We start from the raw sequence: 25,224 nt of genomic DNA, 5'->3' as shown, positions 1-25,224 counted from the left end.
ATTATTGTTATATTATCCAGGCACTTACAATGATTGGGAAAGCTGGAGTTCATGTTCAGAATCCTGTCAAAGTAAATTGTTTGCTTCACCATCTCAATCTCGAGTGAGGCAATGCGTTGGAGATAATCTAGGAGGAGGTTGTGATGGAGATAACCAGCAAACAACGACCTGTAACAAGCAGGTTCCATGTCCAGGTTAATTATTTATTTTTGTTTTAAAACGCTTTAAGTGGAAGTTAATATAATTTCATTTTCGAAACAATAAAGGCGAAAACAATATTTCAATAGGGCTTTAATTTTTTTGCATTTAGGATATATTAGATAGATAAACAGTGCTATCCGGGTCAAAATTGATAATAAGTGCTTACTGATTGTGCTTAAGGAGTTGTGGTTTAATGCGAATCTATCTGTGGATTTAGGTTCAGAGATTTAAACTAAGAGGTTTTAAGCTGGTTACACGCTTTACGTAATTGCTATAAATCAAATTTCAAATGTTTTGGAACTGTGTGAACTGACGGCCAACTCTTGCTCTATTCACCCATATCATACATCAATTATTTTTGCGTTCCAGTCTCATTATCATCATCAGAATGATTTAAACTTTTATATAAACAATCTTGAAGACCTTGTGTATGTTCGAAAGAATTTTGAATTCAGTTTTTTATTTGTTAGCATTGGATTGATTTAAAAACAAATTGAATAATAGTAAATCAACAGTTTTAGATTTATTTTGTTTCAGTCAGGTAAAAAACCTAAAGCCGTCAATTTAATTTTTTTTTTTTAACAGTTATGTAAGAATTTCAAAGAGCAAAACTGAACTTTTAATCAGAAATCGTAAAAATCGAGAAATATGATTAACTTAATCAAAAAACAAACATAAAAAAAGGTTATAAACTTGAAAATCATGCTCATCACACTATTTGAAATATTTCTAAATTTTCCTTTACGTCATCCGAGTTCAAATTTTTAAATAGTGTTTTTTCTAATCTAACAAACTTCTAACTTGAACTTGCATCATCTTAACTTAAGGAATTTAAACTATACTTGCAACTTTGTACAATTAAAATTACATTAACATTCTCAAAGCTTTTTAAAGTTATAAAACTTTTTTTAGTTGTTATATTTTAGGATTTTGGCGAACCTGGACAGTGTGGGGCAGTTGCTCGGCAACCTGTCAAATGACTACAACTCAACCCCAAAAGTCAAGATATCGGTATTGCTCAGGCGGTACCTTTGCTCAAAACTGCGATGGTCAACAAGAGTCTGAAAGTCAGGCCTGCAATACATTGCGCTGTGAAGGTGCTCAAAATTTGTCCTTAATCTTAGTTTTGAGTGTTAAATCTCTATAATTATTTACTGATGAATTGCTTTTGCTCTGGTATACATTTTTAGTTTAAGTTTGTTTAACGTAAAGTTTTAACAATTTAATGTTCAAGCATTGAACAGAATTCCTTTTTTATAGCTGGGTATTTTCATATAAAAGTTCGACAATAAATGCTTTTTTTAACCCATTCGCTTTTACATTCGTTAAGTTTGCATCATCGGAGGGCATTGCAACCTTTTAAGAAATGAAAAGTTTGAACTCTCATTCATTTCCCACTCATTTTGAAAATTCGAACATTCGAAGTTGTTTTAAAAGGAATAGGAAAACAGCCTTTGTTTTTCGAAAAAACTTGAAGAACTCTCTGCCCTTCATTGTTTAAAGTTATGTAAAGTTGTTGAATCGTTTCTTCTAATCTCTATTATCACTAATAAAACCCTAAACAGTTATATTATCATTACTAAAATTTATTCCAACATGAGGTATTGCTAGCAATATTGCTAATAATTTTATCTATATAAACCGTTGTGTTATAATAATTCTGTTGGAGGTCGTCTATAAACTACATCTTTTAGAGATTGAATCCTCACTAATAATTCCATAAAATTTCCATTTCAAACCGCAACTGTTTTTAAATCAGTTGCGGTTTGAAACGTAATTTTAAAGAGTTGGAAAAGAGACTTTCTCATACTTCTTTTTGTTTATAATATTGCGTTTAAAAAAAGAAATCATTATTTACTGAAAAGGATATTAAAATGGGTTTTTCTTAAAGATCATTGGAAAAGGTTTGTTAAATGACTTTGAAGAGTAGTTACCAACGATAAAAGTAAAAGCTCTAAATTATAAGAAGGGGTTGCTATTCCTGGTTAAACATATTTATTAATTTAAGAAGTTTATAATCAGTTCGGGGGTCTAGACTTTCTCAAAGATAAAAATTTGGTGAAGAAATTTGTCTTGTTTGGACGTTCCAACAGGATTATGGTCGAACCATTCTGCAAAATGTGCTATATTTTGGTTTTTGAACAATTCTTTATGCTCAGTTACGGAAACAAAAATTATAACATTAAGATTCAAATCCGATTCATAATCTATGGAAGATTATTGATAACGAAAATTATAATGGAAAGTAAAAGAAGCACGGAGAATGGTAAAATCTCATGGTGTTCCATTTCTACCCGAGCTGTATGCTAACAGTCAGGTTCAATACCTATAAGATGTACCAAAATGAAAAAAAATTTTAATGATAAATGTTAAATATGGTTTCAAATATTTAAATATGGAAAGGCCCTTATCTAGTATAATTTATGTCCCATTGATCTTTATTATCAACTTAAATGTTCACTTTATTATCCAGTTTAGATTTAATACAATTTTGAACTAATTTTTGATATACTAAATAAGTTGACTTTAAAAAATAATGATGTTAAAAAAGAATGGACATTGGATTTATTTAGCAAATATACTATTTATGACTATTAACAGGTTCTCTTAAACTAAGTGGTATATTTTAAATTATTTCTGTTAAAAATCATGCTTCATTACCGCATGCAGCTTAATAACTTTAGTTATAATTATGTTGGTGAACTTGCCATAATTAGGTTTTAAAATGCTGTTAACACGAGGCATAAAAATCTCACTACGCGATTTTCCATACTGAAGCAGCTCAGAATTTGTCGAGCATATTCCTTTCATGGTGAATTAGTGTTTTCAATATTGTTAAATATGAGTGCGAAGTTTTATTAAAGCACAATAATGTAAATAGAAAAATTGTCGGAGCTATATAACCAACTTTAAAAGTTTTTACACTTGGCGAGATAACCAAGTGTCCAATATCATATTTTTCTCGAAAGAGCAATATACTAATTTTTATTTAATACTTAGCTAAAACTAACGGAGCTCGTTTTTGTTTGATCAAACCATGTCAAAGTTTAATCAATTTATTTAATTAAACGAGGATTATATTTAGAGTAAGATTACAACACCCATCTGAACTTAATTTGAAGTAAAATAAAGTGGCTTTCAAAAATATAAGGTTACTTAAATTTTATTGCGATTTTTAACGACTTTAATTCCATGCTCTTTAAAAAGCAAAAGATAAGAAGACAGTTTTTTTTAAAACTTTTTTTGGATTTTATTGTATAACTAAAGAGGAAACTTTTTTAAAATATTAATTTTGTACCAAAAACAATCAAGAAAGAAGAACCATGTCAACAAACTTATAATAAAAAAATAAACCTCAAGCTTTAAATCAGTATTTTGCATGACGGTAATGTACTTTTACGCCGGCTCGAATACTTTTGGCAAATATTCAATTAGATGCACTTATAATTCCTGTGGAACTTTGTTTTCAACTTTTTCATTGGTATGTTTCGATAGCGCAACGCTTTCCTCATTCTCTCTTTATAATATCTTGTCCATCCATGACCCAATTTTTCGATGGGGTTCAGATCACTTGATGGTTGTGGCCAGGGTCGCAGAGTAATATGTTACTTTTGAAAACACTCTTTCAGCGACTTGGCAGTATGCTACGTTGCGCCGTCCTGTTGGAAAATTCAGTTTTTGCGTCTTCCAAAAAATGATCTAGCAGCAAGTAAAAGCTTGTTTTACTAAGTCTCTTTGTAATAATACTGTTTAATTCTCCCGTATAAACATTTTGAAAACCTTTACCCTGATTAGAAATATATCGCCGTTTACCTTTTTTAGTACTGTTGGTACACGAGATCTTTTCTTATAATTCCTTGAAGTTAATCTTTTAACAACCTTGATTTATGATTAACCACCTCAAAATTCGATTAATCGCTAAAGATGATGCTGTTACTGGCAGCAATATAACAGTGGATACCTTTTTTTATTTAAGGCACCTTATAACTGTGCTATAACTAGCGCCAACGTAGTCAACCTTATTACTAAACTCAGCTGACAGATCTAGGGAGCTAAAACCTTCCCTTACCCTTTGATATAATCCCAAGAATTAAATTTTTGCGGCATACCAACTCTTGGTGACTCTTTTATGCCATTTGAAAGCTTTTAGTTTTTTTTCAGAGTTGTTTAGAACTAGCATAGTTAAACACTACATTTTTTAGATGAGTTTTTGTGTTATCTTTGGATATGTAATTTGAATAGACTATTTACCATTTGACTTTTTCTTATACTGATTTTCTGCACATTTTTTTGCTTCTGGTGTGCCAGAACTTACTAATAGAAACACCTCTTGAAATGCAAGTTTCGAATTTGTTTGTAATTTGTTTTGGTCGAAGCGAGTAAAAATTTTCAGAGTTTAATTATTGACCTTCCATGTTTAACACATCCTTTTTTTTTTTTTTCATAGTTATTGACCAGATTCTCTTTTTTGATTGATTTTAGTACCAAAGTAAATGCTTTTTTTACTTTTTTTTTTTTTTACGCGATGTATTTGAAAATAATTTTTTTAAAAAAAATTCTCTTCTTTCTTTTTATATTTATCTAAATTGCATGGAAATAGTTAAAGTAATCGCTGAAACATCATACATTTTTGAAAGCAACTGTAGCATACATGAAATGCGTCAATAAAAAAGTTATTGAATAAAAAAAATGTAATATTTTTTAAAAAGTTAATACCTTAAACTTTATTACCTTCTAATGACTTTTTATTTTAAGACATGATTAATTAATATAAATATGAATATAAAAAACATTAAAACCGCTTAGTTTTATTTAAGCTAAAATATTTTATTATGAGCGTCTTGAGTTTTTATATCTAAATGATGTGAATAATAACTTTTGATGCTACTCCGACTTGAGCTATAATAATTTTAATAACATTAGCAAAAAATAGTAAAAATCTACTTGACAGTGTTAATAGGAATTTACAATAACTTATAGTTTGAATGCTTTTCTTTTCTAGAGATTTTAGTTTTCGATTTTAGAAATAGAAATTTCAAAACATTGTCTATTACTAAATTGATTTGTTTCTATATCAGAAAACTCGATATTATAAGGGAATAAACCTCATTTCCTATATGCAAAATATTAAATATCAATTTTTACATGTAATATTTTTCATATCCATTAAGCTATTTATAAATGATTTTCATATTTAATACTTTTAGCGTTATTGCTATTTTAAAAGGTATTAGAGGTTTTAGAGTTTATTTTTTTCAATTTTTGCTCTAAATTTGCCAATTGTCAATACTGTTTAGTATATTTAAAATATCTCTATGGCAGGATAAAGTAATTACGAAAGCGTAAATGAACTTTATCAGTTGCCATGAATTTATTTAATTTAAAAGCGGTGGGTTAGAGAAAGTTATCCAGATTAGTTTTTAGAAATTTTTTGATGTGTCTTTAAAACTTCATGTAGGCCCGCATTATAATGATGTTTTATAAAGTTCTTTCTATTAAGAACAACTTGACTATCCTTATTCTTTTTACTTAATTTAGTTGATACCCGTTTTGAATATTTCCACAATAATTCTATAATCCAAAACTTTCTGAAATGGTTTGCTGAGCTGAGTTAATCATCTTTGCGATCTCCTATGTTGTCAAAAAAGGATCCTGTTTCTGTAGCATTTCTTACCGTTGAAATTCGCATAAAATTTAGTGGCGTTAATGAACTTTATCAGTCGCCATGAGTTCACTAACTCTTCACACACAAGACTAACAGGAATCAGTTTTATTTTACATTAAATACTTCGTCAACATTTATTCAATTAAGAGATAAAGGCAGACGCACCCATGCGCCAAATAAACGTGCTTAACTGCCAAATCTAATTTTGATAAAAACGGACAGAACATTCTGATAAACCTAATATCAGCAGAGCAACTTTTAAAACTAAACAGATTATGGTTCATAATATTATGTTACTTTTTATTATCAATAGTAATAAAGAGTAAAATAATCTTACGAACGTTTAAGTTATTTAGAGGTTTGGATTGAGGTTGATGACGTGGGGAATGCTTGGTTACGAAAGGGCGAGGTTTAAGGATAGTTTGGTTAGAAATGGACAATAATTAATCGTTAAATGATTGATGTTGTGTTTGCCGTCCTCATAATATTTTATTATATAATATATTTTAATAGGCATATTATTAGTGTGTTATGGTTAGCACTCTTTTATTCACTATTTTTATAAAAAACAAATAATACTTTCGTTCTCTGCTTGTGGTGTTTGATACTGTTTTTATCAATTTCTCATCTTTCACGCTCGTTTAGCAGCGCTGTTATTATACGCATGCGCAATTTTTCTGAAAAACAGTCAACATTTACAAAATAGCTTTGGCTCTCGGCAACGAACATAATTTTTCACTGGAAACCAAGTAATTGCATATTCTCCAACGTAAATAAACTTTTTTGTTGATACTTTAATTTAAATTAGTATAAAGAGAGTTCATGAGAAGTCGTTGTAATATTATGAAATATTAAAAAAAAATTGTTTTTAAACGTTTAAAAATGAGCTGCATTTTTGAAGAAGAAGAAGAAGTATACTTAATCACATACCAAGGTTTATTATTGAGAGAGCTAATCCTTTAAAAGTCTACGATATTATAGAACTGAAAAGGCGATATATGTTTTCAAAAAAATCTTTTGGATATTATTGATATTAGCTAATGACATTTTTAACAAAGTCGTAAACAATCGAGGGTGCCCACTTTCATCTGTATGACAACTGGCTATTTTATTTCAAATATTACTTCATGTGCTATTAAATTATGATTATTTTCAAAACACATGAAGTGCTATTTGAAATATTACTCTATGACGACTCTTCTTCACGTATGAGAAATTATAATTTTTGGCTTTTAAAAAGTAAACATTTTTGATTATCTTATTTTGATGATAAAACTGCCACAACTTTGTTTGGTTAATGCATGATTTTAAAACATAAACCAACACCTTTTTTTTGTTATGCAAAAGTTCAGATGATAATTTCTTAACTTTAATGGGGATTGAAATGATAATTGTTAAAAATGATTTTTGAAAGTTTTATCTACGTAAATAACAGCTGATGTATCTTGGAAGACCTTCTGCATTCAATAAAGAAACCATAAAAACTATGTAAAAGTTATAAAAATGTTTCGATATGTTATCGTTTTTAAACCTAAACGTTTAAAACTGGATTTTCAATAGTTCACATACCACCAAGAACCATAGCTTTAAAAGGCAAAAAACAAGTAGCAAGTCTGATTAGTACAGAATGAGGCAACACTACAAGAATCATTACATCCATTAATGCTACTAAAAATAACATCCCATTATTCCTTGTATTTCCATGTCCTAAATTTTAGAAATACACGCTGAATGGTGCTCCTCCTAATGCACGATCTTCGGTTGAAAAGCCAGTTCTTTTATTAATGAATAATCATGAAATTTATTTGAGCATTTCTATTATTGAGCTAAAAGTTTAGTCGTAATTTTAATGACATTTCATTCTCATGCAACCCACGAAGAGCAACCCTTATTTGAAAGTTTTTACAACATTGGCATGAATAATACGATGATATCTCTTGTTAAACAAGTCACATTTAATGATATATCTTACCTTGTTGGTCAGGCTTATTCTCGTGCATTTGTACCAAACAATATGATTACCAGTTTTAAATGAACTGAGTTTTTTCCCTTTATTGAAAATATATATTTACTGAAACTTATTTTTTAGCTGTAAAATGTTGCTGATAAGCCAATAGTGGATACTGAGGTTTGTGATTTATTGATACTATAAAGGTAAAAACCACTCCTTGCAATTTCCATCACCATTAATTTTTCCACCTAATATAATAGGACCTACCCGAAAGCTAAATTAGTAAAGATAACTATTACAAAAAGGTGCGAGGGAAAATCACGTAGTTTAACTGATACACCTGAAAAGAAAGTTATTATATATAAAACCTAACAACGAAAATGTCGAAAAAAACTCTCCAAGGAAATTAAAACCAATACCAAAACTAAATACAAAAAAAATATTTTACCTCGTTTTGTAAAAATATGGAAGAGGAAAGAAAAAAAAGTTTATTTAGATCATCAGAAATTATTTTTCGGTTTTAACTTGCCGCGGCAACGTGCTCCGAGACTTAGAATAGGATTAAAAGAAAAAGAAAGGAGACTGATATAACCAAAAAGCTGACTGAGTTGCATAGCTTAATGGGAGGTTAACTTAATTTTCAGGATTTTTTATTATCATAAAATATATATTTGTTTCTAAATGATAAAAAGTGTATTTAATCAAAATAATATCCATTGTTTGCAACAATCTTTTCCCATCGTTTTGGTAACATATGAATTCCATCTTAAAAAAGGTTTCTTGTTTTTGAGCTATCCAGCTTTCAAGCCAATTGTTGGCTTCTTCAAAAATATTAAAATGCTGCTCTCGATATGTATTGACCGAAAAAAATGAAAATCTGATGGAGCTATCTCTGGTGAATATGGTGGGTGGGGTAAAACACCGCATCTTAATTGTTTCAGCAATTTTTTTACGCATTTTGCGACATGCGCACGAGCGTTATTGTGCTGAAAACTTACTTTATCGTGTCTTTTGTCGAAATCTGGTTGTTCTTCTCTGAGAGCTTCATTCAAATTATTGTTTTTAGCGTATGTCTGTTATAGTTTCTCCAGGTTTTACCAGCTTATAATATACCAAACCTCTTTCGTCCCACAAGATGCAAAGTATAACTTTCTTACCATGCATTTTTCGATTTGGCGTATATCTTGACGCTTGACCAGTTTTTACGCGATGTAAAATTTTTGGGCTAGCCAGGGCCCTCCTTGTCATTTAGATCTAAATCATCATCTAAACCGGTATTCGCATGTTTCAACATATGCTGTATGCTCTTCATAAGTTTCTGCAACCAAACGATGACTTTCAGCTGTAGATTTCTTTTGATTAAACAATAAAAGCAGCGAATGCCGTATATGATCTTTTGATGGCTCAAAACTGGTCATTTTTGGTTAAAAAAAATTAAACTTTTGTTCAAACTTTCTAAATAAATTGAGCTAAATTTTCAAGATTAGGTGCTTATTTATAATTTCAAACGTAAAATCAAATTTAAATTTAACATTTTAAAAAACCCTCAAAAATAAGTTAACCTCCTAATAAAACTTTATATTTTAAAAATAAAGTGGGATTGCCTTAGATGCAAAATGACCCTTGGTACACAAATCTTTCCAAGATTGCAAGAATTGATTTTTTTGATTTATTTTAGAAAATTTTGATTGGTTACATAATGATTGTTAGCTTTTATTGATATGTTGTTGGCCAGAAGCTTCTTTGTAGTACATGGCGAAGCTATATCATGTCAATAAAGTCCAAAAAATTTATAACTTTTTAGTAATAACATAATGATCAAAGAAACAATATACCTCGGTCAAAGGCACAACGTCTATATTATTCCATTGATTATTTAACTAATTTTTTAAAACGCTAAAAATGATACCTCTTGGCCTATTGAGAAAAAAGTCAAAAGTATAATTTTTGCGCCAAACAGAGAATAAGAAAAACATCGAATGGTTTAAATTGATTTAAAGTTGTCGTATACCATTAAAAAAAATTTTGTATTTCAACTTTTTTTTCAATTTTTAATAGTGCATAACATATATTATATGACTAAAATAATAGTAAAAATTTTAAAATTTGAAAAAATTAATTATGCGCATAATTATTGATAGACAAAACCCTAAAAATGAATAACTGGCGACAGGGTTTTTTCAGCAATAGTAAATAAATTTGAACTGAAATTTTGCCTTGTGATCCTTTACATATGCAATTACAACATACACTAAAAGCTTTGGGTTGTGATCAAAAAAAGTCAAAGTATATGCATTTTAGTCATATATGGAAGTTTTGGTGTTATTTGAGAACACAAAATCACTCACAAAAGTAGAACGCAATTAGCTGTAAACATAATTCTAGTAGAGGTTGCAAATACATGTTACAAAAAAGTATGCCAAATTTCAGATCAAATCGGTTATCTGTTTGAAAAGTATCTCTGTCGCCAGGCTATAAAACATGATTTTGAGAAAAATTCAATTAAAAAATAAAAACAAAAAAAAGTTGTTCAAAACTCCCCACTTCCATAAACTGTACCTTCTAAAGTTTCGTTTTGATCACGAAAACCTGTTTGTATAGCTCTTAATTTCTTGCGTCTTAGTTTTACTATACTTGTGCATTTTTTTTCTGCTTTAGAAATGCTCTTGAGTCGTTTATAAAGCAAAAGTTATGTAGATTGCAACCTACCGTTATTTTAAGCTAATCAAATAACATCTCTAAAAATTGCAGTCCATTATTAAAGTATAGGACAGCTGATGCTACTCCAACACATAAAGCAGTTCTATCAACAAATATATCTTTGGGACACCAATTCCAAATCAATCTATTCAAGGATTTATTAGGTTTTACCGTGCAAACACCTTTCTAAAAGAATATCACTTCTAAGATCAATAAATATTAGTTTTACAAAATCTCGAATAGCAGCAGGAATACAAATATTTTCTTTGTATGTTTTTTTTTCCAGTTACTTTATCAGCCTGGAATTTGCACCAAGAATCCTTAGTGCGCAAACAAAATTGATGGCGTGTTTCATTGTCATAACTTTCAGAACAGTGAAAAAGAACAGCTGCTACACTTTTTTTCATTGCATATAAATTACCAATGTTCTGTCTGATTGCATTGCCATAGTAATTTTGCAATGTGTTAATAGCATTTTCTGTCAAACGACCTGCTCCTCCTAGTTTTTTACCATCACTTTAAATTTCTTTGCTGTTTTTTTTTAAGTTTCTTAAACGCGTACCAACTCGTTTTTGAATTTGACCAATGCACTCTGCTTTTTTAATTTCTACATTATGTCCATAAGGTTTAGCAGCAACAACACTGGTATATGAACTACTATCTCCGTCACCAAGATGTGTGGTATACCTTAAATTGTTTTTTTTAGAACGATGGAAAAGTTTTAAAACACCACTTGATTCCATAGCTAATGATGATCCAATATGACTAATTTTACACTTTTGGTAATGTGATGACTGGAACTTTCTTCATATTCAACTGGATACGTGTATTTTTTTAACTTCCATATTGAACATAATTTACTTGTTTTTGTTTCTATTTGAAAATCAATACATTTACCACTTTCAACAGAAATTGCAGAAACAACTCCGTTATTTGAAGTAAAATCACGCTTTTGCCATGAACCATCAAAGCTACACATAACGTCTCTTGATGTTTCAACTGAAGGGATTAATTCATCAGCAGCATTTTTCATGCTCTGGTAAACTAATTTTTGATAAACATCTAACAGGTTATATAAAGTTTTATTGAAGCTTTTTTTGTTCATAGGTGGCTTCATATTCATTATTCCATAAAACTTCTCTAATGATGATAACCCTTTACCCATTTCATGAAAAGCCACAATGAAACCTGATTAATATCAAATGGTTTTGTCCACTACTTTTGCTTTTACTAGGCTCTTGTTGTACGATTAAATTTTTTTTTAAAAATGTAGCAGATGAAAAAAACTCAGTTTTCCAATTGCAGCTGTTACAACATATTTTTAAACCAATACTTAACCCGAACTTTTTGGAGAAATCAAACATTAAATAAACATTATCTTCACACAAATTCGGGCATTTCAGTAGCAATATAATGTTTTCCAACAGACTAAAGTTCAAAACAAAGTTAAAATCTGTGCTTTGAAAATCTTGAAAATCTCTATCAGCAATATTTAATTTTTTTGAAGAAGCAGAATGTGTAACAGATTCAACAAAAGATAAAGTTTTAGTTTCTGAAGAAGAAATCTTTGTATATCTATTTCTACGAAATTTTGCTTTTTATTATTATATATTCTGTTTGATAATTGTTTTCTCTTTGATCCACCCATTTTATTTTTATTTTAAAAAGATAAAAGATATACCATAGCATAAATAATAAAGTTTGAATGCAGCTTAAAACAAGAAGCGAATTACGTCAATAAAGCCATTATAATAAACAAATTAGCAAGAAGTCGTTGCATTCTACAACTTCGCACTTAAAAGAGTTGACAAGATAAGTATTTTATGGCTTTTTTGTGGTTTAACTTGATTCTGAAGCGCATAACAACGGAATAAACAAAGCGTTGCAAGGGGGGAAAATAAAATACATTTTATACCGACACATTATAAACAAGATTTAACATGTGAAGTTTTTTTGTTTAGTTAAATCAACTAAAAATTCGAAACCTGCGATGATTATATTAGTTTAACAATGAAAGTAAAAAAAATTTCTTTTTTTTAACTTTTATTGGTGTAAGGGAACCTGTTGTGCCTCTGACCGCTTTTGCTTCATGGCGTTTTTTGTCTATGCTATTAAGGTTACCACCTTAATAGCATAGACAAAAAACGCCATGAAGCAAAAGCGGTCAGAGGCACAACAGGTTCCCTTACTCAAGTAACAATAAATAAAGTACTTTATACTTAAACTTGTATGGTCTGATCTAATTAAGTATATTAGAGAGTGATAGGTGATTTTGAGCAGCTTAAAGTTAACCATTCAACTTGTCGAGTATTAAAAAAGATTTCTATTCAAATTGCCAACAAAAGATATCAGAATATACAGTTTCCAACGGAAGCTGAGTCTTTCATAATTCAGCGAAGGAGATTATAAGTTTTCATTATATGTTTATTATTTCATTATAAGTTCATTATAAGTTTTCATTATAAGTTTTCATTCGCATTTCGCTATTTCCTATAAACTTTAAAATTTTCTTTTATAAAGAAAATATTTATATTTGTCAACTATTGCTTAGATTTTACTGAATTCAAAGATTCCTAGGATGGATGGAGCACATATTCCTATAATAAATCCGGTGGAAAAAAACGCAGAAATTTATCAAAAGGGAAAGGGATTTTTTTCTTTGAATTGCTAACTAATTTCAGGAGCTTCAAAAGAAATGTTATATGCTAATGTTCAAACGCCTGGAAGTGTTATTGATTCACGAGTTTTTACTAACTCAGTTATTAAACAAGTTTTAGATGCTTGCCAACAAGCTCATGTTATAGGTGATTCTGGTTATTGTGAGGACGGGGGTTTTGTTAAATTTATTTTTATGTTTTTATGATTAATGTGATGATTAAAACATGGTTATAGCAATGATGGATAGAGGGAGACAGCTATAATGACAACAGCGGCTTGAGTGTGAGAGGAGCACAAATATAGTGATAGAATGTGAGGTAAGACTGTCAGTGTATAACTCAGAAATGGTAGAAGTGCAATAGGAACATCAGACAATTTAATAACAATAATAAAACTATTAATAATAATATTGCTTTAACCAAAATCCAGACAAAAATAAAAATACTTACGATTGGGTATTTTCCTCTTACTTATTTTTCTCAATCAATATTTTCAATTATTTACCTTCAACATATTCTCTTATTATTAACTCATACAAATAACAATAGATATAATATCGCATATATATATGTAAAGTTTCTCAAATATATTTCTTTACCAATCCTTTTCATAAGCTGCTTTTGAAATTCTCCATAAATTCTTTTCATTAAAATCTCTTTAAAATCTCTTAAAATTCTTTTAAATTCATTTCTCATGTAACCTCCTAAAGCTTTTTCTTAACACATCTTCAAAACTCTTTTTAAAATAAAACACTTCATCAAAATCTACCCTAAAAAAATCTCTCCAAAGAGACCAAAAAAAATCTCTTCTCATCCCCACTCTTCTCTTAGATTTTCTCGATCGCTCCATTTTATCTGTCCGCATTTTATCTGTTCTTTCGAATTCTTTTACAGACAATGGTATTCTTTTTGATAAAGAATACCATTGTCTGTAAAAGAATTCGAAAGAACAGATAAAACGAGAATATATAATGATATTTATAATATTCTCATTTTCCCTCCTCACACTATCCTTATAATATTTAATGACACAACAATATGTTATATTTATTAACACCTTTTTCTAACCCAAAAAAGGAATATAAAATCCGATGGAATTGCAACTTGTGAAGTACACGCATGTCAGTTAAATGTTGTTTTGGGATATTAAAAAAACAATTTTCTTGAGTCAACATTCCCTTGCAGATAAAACTGGGAGCTTCCATAGTTTTAGTAATACTCTGTTTTGTGCTTCACACTATTTCCCTTCTATAAAATGGTTATTGGGAAGGCAAAAAAATACAAAATAGCAATGAAGAAGAATGAGCTAAAGCATTCACAAGAAATTTCTTTGGAGAAACAAAGAGAAATCAAACTGTGGAGTGATTTTTTAATTTTTATGTAAGTGTCGAATCATAGATAAAATTCTAATAATAAAAACAGTATTTGCAAATGTTTATAGTGGAAAGTTTTTAAAAGAATTACATTTTTTATTTTAAATTGGTATTATATATAAAAAAACAATTTCACTAAAAAATAAAGTAATAAATTAAACATTCCAAAAAAAAAACTAAATCTGATGTTGTTTAAAAATGGTATTTCTAATAGACTATTTCTGTTGAATTGTTTTTTTTAAAACTTATTACTGTGAGAATTTTTTTGGGTAAGTTTCCATTTTAATTTCGTTTTGTATTTGTTTGTGTTGTTGCATTTGCTGGGAATTGTTTATTTTTATTTTAGCTGATTCTATTCGTTTTTGCATTAGTTCTTTATCGAGATTATAAATTTCGTTATATTGCTTTTTTGAATATTTTTTATTATTGATATTTTGATATTTTGTTTTACGTTAAAACTTTTTTTTCAATGGTATTTTAAATGTTTTCTTTTGTGACTTTATTATATATATATATATATATATATATATATATATATATATATATATATATATATATATATATATATATATGTATATTGTGGTGCAGCATCATCCCGAAAAGATTTCAAAATAGGATTCTTTATTTACTAGAACGTTTCCTTGTATTTTAATTTAAACTTGCCTTAATCACTTAAGTGTAGTATAAATAACCAACAACTTAGGATTTTGAACTGAAATTACCTAGAAGAATTTTTTTTTTTAATGAAAAATACTTAACAGGACTGTTTTGTTTTGTTTTTTTAACTATGTTATTGACTTTTTATTTAATCGTATATTAAACAATTATCATTAGGTGAGTTTGTTTCAGGGAAAGATTTTTCCCTTGAAAAAAATGCATTACCGATATTGGTTTCTAAGTATATTTTCCGATAAACTCCTCGAATTCGTCATCTTGCTTGTTTTTCAAGTTCAACTTACTCAAACACGAGCTTGAAATTTTCAAGTTTTGTTTAGGCATTCGCTCAAGCCGAAGTTTGACTTGACATACTCAAACTTGACTTAAGGATCTTTTTTTTTTTTTTAAATAGGCCTCTCTGCAAAAATTTAGAAACAATTCATATCCCGCAATTAAATCAACTTTTTGTAAACAAAACCATAAAAAGCAATACTATATTTGAAATATAATAATTCAATTATTTAATGACATTCAATATTTTGTAAGGGAACATCGTTAGAACATCATCAATTGTATCATATTTTTTTTTAATACTTAAAGAACAAAAATAAAACTTCATAGCACTGTTTTGCTGTTGATCACTACACTTCTCACTCCAATTACTAGTTTTCTACACTCGGAATCGCTGGAAACATCTACCCAGCTAACATAAAACGTTCAAGAAACGTTCGTAGAATGTTAGAAACGGTCGAGGACGTTCGAATAACGTTCTAAGAACAATTCCAACGTTCTTCGAACTTACTTGAACGTTTTATGTTAGCTGGGTAATCATTCCAAATGTTCCTTTGTTTATAAAAAGCAAGTTTTTATTTGATTACTGATAATGAAATATTAGATTAGTAATAGTAAATATGAGAACTTTAGCCTCACGGTTAGATTATTACAACTTTTGAGTAAGTGGGTGAGATGAGTAAGGTATAAATACAATGGAAGAAATGTTTATTATGCAGTCATAAGTTATATTTGCGGATGTAAATCAACTTGGCAAGTGTATTTATGTCTAAACATATATTTCTAGGAAATATCTTGGAATGGAGCAACTGGAGTCCTTGCCCATCACTGTGTGCTGATGTATCAACTACTACGCATAGTCGGACGAGAACTTGTGTTGGTTTTTCAACATACGATCCTAGTTTTACTGGATGTGTTGGATTTACAAGATCGGAAGAGGAACCGTGCTCCGGCAGAGTACCTTGCAAAGGTAAGATGTCTTTTACTTTGAATAAGATTCCTCTAAATCATTTTTTCAGTTTTATATTTGAAACAATAAACGTGTCCTTTTTGTTCACGTTTTTCAAAAACTTTCAATGAGAACTTTTTGTCTATTTTTAAGAAGAAGTACAAGTTAATTTTTCAATTTTAGTTATCTGTTTTGGCTAAGTAGATTTCTATTCTCCTAAACTTTTTAAAACCTAAGTAACTGCTTTTTAAAATCTCTAAGTAAGTTAAAAAGTAACTGCTTTTAAATGTGTATTTTTGTGTTTTTTAGTTTAATGCGTTCCTATTTCATACCTAATTCGTCTCTTTTTTAATGAAAAAAGTATTTAGTTTATTAAATCGGAATATTTTAGGTACGTACAGCGAATGGGGAAAATGGAGTGAATGTTCAGAGACCTGTCAAAGTAAAATTAAATATTCACCAACTCAGTATAGAGCGAGATTATGCACTGGCGATAGTTTGGGTGGGGGCTGTGATGGAAATGCCCGAGAAACTAGAACTTGTAATAGTTTGGTTGCATGCCAAGGTATGATTCTTTACTTTTTTAACTTCTTTTTGTCAATGTAAACAAATAGGATATTTAATGACTAAGGTTTTTAAATCTCTCTCATGAAAAGAATAAACAAAACATTTAAGTATTTTTAAGGAATGATTAACGCTGGTTTACATTTAAAATTAGATGTGCAGCAAATCAATGAAAAAATTTTCAAATTTGGAAACCTTAGGTTTTTAATTTTAAAAAGCTTTAAAATTTTTATAGCAGCGTGAGAATTCCGGCGATATTTATCAGCGTTACTTAAGAGCTATTTGAAATAGGTTTATTTTTTTAGGAAAAGTAACTGAATGGGAAACTTGGTCAAAATGCACCAAAGACTGTGTAATCATAGAAAGTATCCCTCGGAGGTCAAGAAAACGTTCTTGTACTCAATTTACTTTTGGAGGAAATTGTGATGGAAGCCCGTTAGAACAATATGAACAATGTGAAATTTTTGATTGTGAAGGTACTTTTGAACATGATCTTTTTTCTCTAAATGTGCTAAGGCTAAAAGTTGTACAGCCATAAATTGACATGGTTAGCTAATCCAGGATTGTGGATGTTAATTTAAAATTATATCTTGCTATGGAAAATCATTTTCTCTTTCAATAATGTTATATTTCAAGTGCTAAAAAAATAGTCATTAATTTAAACTTTTTGAATACTGTCCACTAAAGTTCTTTTCTTATAGAAACAAAACTGTTTATTCTTATATTTTTCAATTATGCAATCAGAAAAAGAGCCATATGGCCATACAATACACTGAAAGTCAAATCCATTTCGGTTACCTTCTAGCTAATAGTTACCTTCTAGCTAAAATTCAAGAAATTGTAACTGGTTAAATCAAAACAATCTTTCTATTAAATCAAGTGTTACTTTTTGAATGAATTTGTTGGACAATTTAGAATCTTTAAATAAGTTTTATATTTTTGATCTAAATGCTTAATTGGTATATTTTTCTTCCATGCAAGGTAAATCTTTTTGTAAAAGCGTTGGGCGGCTGTTAAACTGTGCTTTAAAAATAATCAAAGTAATTAACATAATGTATTCCAGATTCCTAAGAGTTGAAATCAGGAATCTAAGCTTTATATTATGATATTCACCAAAGCAGACTACCAATTGTTTGGTAGAACAATTATGTACAATCATTTAATGCCTCTTCGCTCCAAAACAATTAGTTATTTAAAAAATTACACAAGATAAAATTAGTGATATATTTTTTTCATTGTTCCTACAAAAAAAGATTTTAAGAAATTTATCTGAATGTTAAAAGAATATATTACATGGAATGAAGTTATAACGGATTTGGAGGGCGGAGAATTTTATGCTATAGTCAGATTCATGCAGTATTGATGAGTGCTAGCAACTAAATTCTAAAGATATATGTTTTCCCCACCTTCAAAAATATTAGGTAGATTTGGATTTAAAAAGCAAATCAGTCTTTTTGGTAATGAAGTTTTAATGGCATTTTGACGCTATTTTTTTCTTTCTTTTTGTTACTTGGTTGTTATATTTCCACTTTTCATTCTTAGGGCTTCGCTTTTTTAATCTTAATACTTTAAAGGATAAATATCAAATATTAATAACGGTCCAATATTAGGACCGTTCAAAAGACCATTCTCAAATTAATGCTATAAAAACTTTAATATTTGACTTTTATCCTTTAAAGGAAAAAAATCAAATATTAAAGTTTTTAAAGCATTGTTTTGAGAATGGTCTTTTGAACGGTCTTAAAATTTGGTAAATAAACATAAGGAAAGTTCCTCAAACTATTCTCAAGATATTAAAGGCCAAAGGTGATTTTTCCCGTTGTCTCAAAAATAAAAACTTCCCACCTAACACAAAACGTTCAAGTACGTTCGAAAAACGTTGGAAACGTTCTTAGAACGTACTTAGAACGTCCCTGACCGATTATAACGTTCTACGAACGTTTCTTGAACGTTTTGTTTTAGCTGGGTTCACAATGATTCAACTTCTAATTTCTCAAGTACCATACTTTAATTCTTTGTTATGGGCTGCAAGTTGTGCAAAGAGAAACCTTTTTAAGACGTGAGGATAAATCTTTACATTTTGGTACTTTTGATTTTATTACACTTCACTTTTCTCTCTCATTAGAATATTTCATATATTCCAAGCTTCTTGGTGTATGCACCGCATTTACTATGCCAAAGTCTTTAGTTTTTGATGCTCTTTAATCAGCCTTCGTAGTGATAACCATTTTATAACAGCGATTAAAAGCCCAGTATACAGCTAAATCCATTTACAAGTTTTACAATTTATGTTAAGGAATAAATAAAAAACTTTTCACAGGTAAAACTAGGTTATCTTAATATTCCTTAACAACTTCTCTTATGACCTAAATATAAAATCCTTTAACGCTTATTTACTTTTCATGCTATGGATTATTTAAAAGTAATCTTAAAATTGCTGAAAAACTATTCACTTCAGTCAAACCCAATCCTGATTATATAAAAAATGACTAAAAAAATTTTTTTTATCCTTTTTACTATAATTAATAACAAATCTTTCTTTTATTTGTTATAATATTTCTTACTTTAGGCTTTTTGCAAGCATAGGTGAGACTTTTTTCATTAACGGATTGATGTTTTTTATACAAGTTTAAATAGGACATAATTCAGTGTAGATTTTTGTTTTACTTAACTTTTTTTTATAATTTTTAAGAACAACCATCTGTTCAGCAGCCTAAGTCAAGCAAAGGTATTTTAGTAATTTTTTTTATTCTTCAGTTAATTTTGTTAGATGATTCACAGAGTATGTTTATAAAAATATTTGAAAGGAGTTTTAAAAGAAAAAACTACTCTGTATAATTGAATCAAACAATTTACATGACATTCTGTTTATATTACTGTACAACAACCAAAAAAACTCAAGTAAGGTAATAATTCATGAACAGCAAAATTAAGATGAAATTTTTATTTATACCTGGTTGGAAACTAAGTGGTAGAGAATCTCTTGAAGTATCTTCAGCTCTGATTTACTATTCGTCTAAATTAGAAAAACATTTAACTACAGAAAGAGTAGCGAACGTAATATTTATTCATCACTGAATAAAAACTCAATAACTTTGTGCTGCTTCAAATGTTTTATAGAAGCTAGTGCCATGTGTAATGCTGTGAATGCTTAATATTTTGTTGGTTACGCTGCTTTCAAATGTGAAGCCCATTTTTACTTATTACCCACCAATTTTTCATTCCCTCGAACACTTTCCTAAGTACCCTATATATAGCCGAAAGTAATGTTACAAACTCCTGCTCGTTACTTGTCTCTGCACTAACCCTGACATTCCATTTTTTAAATATAACCCAAAATAACCCAATATTTGTTTTATCTAGCTATTAGTGCTCTTTAGTTATAACCCTATAATTGTTTTATCTAGTAATTGGTGCTCTCTATGTGCACCACCTGTTTTGTCTAGAAAGATGTTTGCACTAATACTTTCCGCAAAAATCAAAGAGAGAAGTTTTGTAAGACCTTAATGGAAGCTACTTAAAGAGATAGCTACAAGCACTCTTCGAATAACATTTAATTGGATCCTTTGAAGGCATTCAATTTCATTTTCAAAGTTTTTCTTGGTAACCAATTTTCTAGGAACATCATGGAATTGTTTGAGAATTACAGCAATCATACGAAGCTCTTTGGTGCGCTATATCTCTTAATTTCCTTTTTCTGGTATCAGACATTTACTTTTTTCTTGCATTATTATTGATAGTGTCAGTAATGAGTTTGTTGAAAGATTTCTCTAAGATGTTTTAGTTATGGAAAAACGCTACATAGGCTAATGGTCAGCTGGAACGCAAATTGACTTTAGTTGAACTCTGCAGCACAATGTTCCTGATGTGGATTACAAGCGGGCTTATCGAGTTAAATATTTTTAGTGTAGCATAGTAAAAAGAAAGGACCTGCATTATGCAGCGTTTAGAGCAACTTAGATTTTGCAGGCTTGTATATTCCTAATGTATATACGATTTTGTTAACAATACATCTTACTATACGTGCAATAATAAAACTATTTTTCGAGATAAATCTCCTAGTTTTTGTCAAATTTAATTAATGATTGTAAAGCATAATCAGTGTTTCTCTAGTTATGGCATGGCTTTTCAATAGACATTGGTTTTATAAAAAATGTCAGCTTACCAATATATGTGTGGTCTTCTTAAAAAAAAAGGTTGGAAGATAGCTTAACAAGAGTTAGATTTGAAATCTTAATTATCGAGTTACAGTAACTCAGACAAAAAATATTCTTTTTTTGTACTATGGATTTAGTCAGCTGGCTTTTCCGTTAATTTTGCAGATTAATAATATAAAAATGATGAGAAATAATGACTGAGTGAACTATTCATAAATTTACATAACAAATCAATTTGTATCTTAACAAATAGTTTGTTGACAATTGAATTATTTTTCATTAATGATATTTTATGTATGTATATATATATATATATATATATATATATATATATATATATATATATATATATATATATATATATATATATATATATATATATATATATATATATATATATATATATATTATACATGCAAACAATCAATAAAACGAAAATAACCAAAAAAGTTAAAATTACAATAATTTTATATTATGAATAAGTAAAGTTTCTAAAACTCTTATTATCGATTATGTAAAATTATTGTCGCTTTGTTTATAGCTTGTATGCAGTTAAACATATGGTATATAACAAAAGAAGATACAATATATAAATTATATATATTGCATCTATTTTAGTTATATTCCATTATTATTAAACATGAATTTAACAATAATGGTATATTATTAAAATAGATACATAATATACAATTCAATTAATAATTTCATATCTATATATCATAGCTTACATCAGAAGAATATCATGTATTAACTTATTTTTAATAACGCATAGGAGGTTCGCAATCTTTAATAACATCAAGTCCGCAATAAAACTACACTAATCAAACGCTTGAAGACAAAGATAAGCATAATTTACAATATCAAGAAAAATTCATATCGCACACAGAGAATGGCTGCTATACGTTTTTTAAAATCTTAGAAAAATAGTGCGTGAAAAAGACAGAGTTTTATCATCAAGTGATTAACTTATAAAGTTATTATTAGGCTAATTATAGTAACTACCAGAATGTATATATATATGTACATACATACATACATACATACATACATACATACATACATACATACATACATACATACATACATACATACATACATACATACATACATACATACATACATACATACATACATACATACATACATTCATACATACATACATACATACATACATACATACATACATACATACATACATACATACATACATACATACATACATACATACATACATACATACATACATACATACATACATACATACATACATACATACATACATACATACATACATACATACATACATACATACATACATACATACATACATACATACATACATACATACATACATACATACATACATACATACATACATACATACATACATACATACATACATACATACATAGTTTTCTAAAAAGTTCCTAAAGGAAAATTTTGTTGCCAGTGGCACACTTTGGGTAGAAACATTTTAAAAAAGATTTTTCATTTGGTAGCAACTTAAACTTTTTACAAAAAATTTGTTGTCAGTTTAATCCACTCAACAAGTAAAATATAATATTTTATACGATGTTCACAAGAGTTTTACAAACCTTATCAACTTAACGGTTAAATATTTTAGTGAGTTACTGCGCACATTTTTACGTTAATTCATTTTAGAAATTTTGCTTAACATTTTTTTATATTTTGCTTAACTGAGCTAATCATTCTATAGTATAGGTAAACTATGGCATAATTTGTTGTCAGTTTAATCCACTCAACAAGTAAAATATAATACTTTATACGATGTTCACAAGAGTTTTACAAACCTTATCAACTTTACGGTTAAATATTTTAGTGAGTTACTGCGCACATTTTTACGTTAATTCATTTTAGAAATTTTGCTTAACATTTTTTTATATTTTGCTTAACTGAGCTAATTATTCTATAGTATAGGTAAACTATGGCATAATTTTGTATAAAACTTATTTTTAGTAACATCTTTTTTTCTTATTTAGCCAATTATATTGCTTTGAGTCATTTTGGATTGTATTTGATTTTAACTTTGCAATTATGCATAATACTTGCATTTAGGTATAGTCTATTTATCACTTAAAAATAAATTTCTCAATTAAAACTTTAATTCGCAATAAATGTTTTGTTATCATTTCTTTTCATAAATATCTTTGGATAAAATTCATTACGTTGAGTGATTTTCTTTTTTTTTTTTAACTAGTTTCCAATTTAAATTATTTTCATTTTATTTTAGACTTTTATAGATGATCACAGCAATCTCGAATATTTTTTCAACTAGTACTACTCACATTCTCTAGCTAAAACTGCTTGCATTCTGCAACATTTAAAATTAGTTTGTATATTTTTGGATGTTTTTTTTTCTAAACTGATAGCAAAATGAAACAATGATATCTATATATGGCTATTTTTTCTGTCTAATTAACATTAAGTATACCATTCACCTGTCGATATTGACTCATTCGGTAAAGTCTACGTTATGACATTGTATAATACCATCTTACTTTAAATGGTATTACATAATATCAAGTGGTTAAATTTGTACGTGTAGTTGTGTCATGATGTCCTCCTCTTTCCATAACTTATAACTTTCTAGAGGAGTTCAATGGTCTCAAGGGAATTAATCATTTTAAAAAGGTTGTAAAATCTCGAGGATTAAAAATAACTGAACGTTTGGAGAGACAATATATTTTTAAACTAGTACAAATGCAAGAGTGTCTATGCTTCTCCACCAACAGAATATATAATAAAAAAGAGGTCTGTGGAGAGCACGCACCAATAAATTGCCCATTAACAATAATAACAATAATTAAGTTACAAATACCACATTTAACAACACCCACATACAGTAATAAAATAATAAATATCACTTTCAACATGCTTCTTTACAATAATTAATTTTTACTATCACTTTTAACACACTCCCCCCTGTTGACTTGTCAACAATATTTTTCTTTTAATTGTCTTAGATATTGTCCATCAAGTGCTGCCTGTCGGGTTGGACGTTTATTAATTGACCTGAGCGCCGCATCATTCTGCCCAATCTCGGTTTCAACTGCACAGACATTTTTCTTCGAACTATCTTTATCTTTGTTATCTTGTTCAATATCGATCTCCAGAGGAATTTAATTTTTGGACCGGTCGGAAACATATCTTGGATGTTCCTTTATTCGATATAATCTTTAATTTAGCTCCACGAATCGCTTTGTCTTTTCCTTCAATAACTTCCACAACTCTTGCCATTCTCCACTGACTTCGAGGTGTCATATCTTTGTCATTAATTAACATAATATCATTTACTTTTAGTACCTTTTCTTGTTTATTATCATTAAACTTATTATATAAATGTTGTTGTTTTAATTCATTCAAAAAACGCTTTCGATAATTATTAATTAAGTTCTTTAAGTAGATGGCACGTTTCTTGATATTAACCATATCAAAACATAAATTTGATTCCACATTATTCCTTAATATATTTCGTCCATACATCAAGTGAAAGGGAGTAAGCGCTTCTTCATTATCATCTTCACTCATGTAGACAAGTGGTCTACTATTAATTACAGATTCAATATCGCATAAAACTGTTTGCAGTTCTTCATAAGTAACGAGTGATTTTCCCATAACCTTCAATAGTGGTATCTTAATTGATCGTACCAATCTTTCCAAAAATCCTCCCCACCAAGGGGAAGCAGGTAGTATAAATTTTTGAATAATCTTATTATTTAAACAAAACATTTTTACTTCAACCGATTTAAATATTTTAAAATTGTCACAAGTAATGCTATCAGGTATGCCCCTGCGTGCAATAAAGCATTTGAGTGCTCGTAGGAAAGCAGGGATCTTCATGTCAGGAGTTAATTCCAGATGAGCAGCACGACTAGAGGCACAGGTCAAAATCAAAACGTAAACCTTAGATACCGCATCAGTTTTTAAATAACTTTTTACATATAAGGGTCCAGCAAAATCTATGCCAACAGCTTGAAACGAAAACATAGAAACATTAACACGATAATCGGGTAAGTCAGGAGTTTGGGGAGGCAGCAT

General features: G+C 28.9%; 2 protein-coding genes and 1 pseudogene across 3 annotated transcripts in view; 1 reads left to right on the top strand and 2 right to left on the bottom strand.

Annotated features, from left to right (window-relative positions):
• LOC149894379 (properdin-like) overlaps positions 1–23,577 on the top strand; it is a 45,729-nt gene extending 22,152 nt beyond the window's left edge. For both annotated transcript variants that reach the window (XM_090095907.1, XM_090095898.1), the window contains 8 exons: positions 21–194; positions 1,128–1,298; positions 16,283–16,465; positions 16,836–17,009; positions 17,314–17,484; positions 19,701–19,736; positions 23,166–23,241; positions 23,417–23,577. In XM_090095907.1, the coding sequence (XP_089952033.1) occupies positions 21–194; positions 1,128–1,298; positions 16,283–16,465; positions 16,836–17,009; positions 17,314–17,484; positions 19,701–19,736; positions 23,166–23,241; positions 23,417–23,426 (995 nt within the window). In that variant the 3' untranslated portion in view covers positions 23,427–23,577. The remainder of the gene's footprint in view (positions 1–20; positions 195–1,127; positions 1,299–16,282; positions 16,466–16,835; positions 17,010–17,313; positions 17,485–19,700; positions 19,737–23,165; positions 23,242–23,416) is intronic.
• LOC149894380 (uncharacterized) lies at positions 10,306–12,165 on the bottom strand (annotated as a pseudogene).
• Positions 23,578–24,282: 705 nt separating the features above from the next.
• LOC149894378 (uncharacterized) lies at positions 24,283–25,224 on the bottom strand. Its single transcript, XM_090078121.1, has 3 exons — positions 25,090–25,224; positions 24,613–24,894; positions 24,283–24,513 (listed from the first exon to the last, which is right to left on the bottom strand). Exons 1-3 carry the CDS (start codon positions 25,222–25,224, stop codon positions 24,283–24,285), a joined length of 648 nt encoding a protein of 215 aa, XP_089934247.1.

Source organism: Hydra viridissima, unplaced genomic scaffold (genome assembly GCF_058129835.1).
Source record: "Hydra viridissima isolate aposymbiotic clone 2 unplaced genomic scaffold, HvirCarnegie_v1 scaffold_1, whole genome shotgun sequence".
Taxonomy (NCBI): domain Eukaryota; kingdom Metazoa; phylum Cnidaria; class Hydrozoa; order Anthoathecata; family Hydridae; genus Hydra; species Hydra viridissima.
The sequence above is the reverse complement of the archived record's forward strand: the minus strand, read 5'-3'. Positions and strand labels throughout refer to the sequence as shown.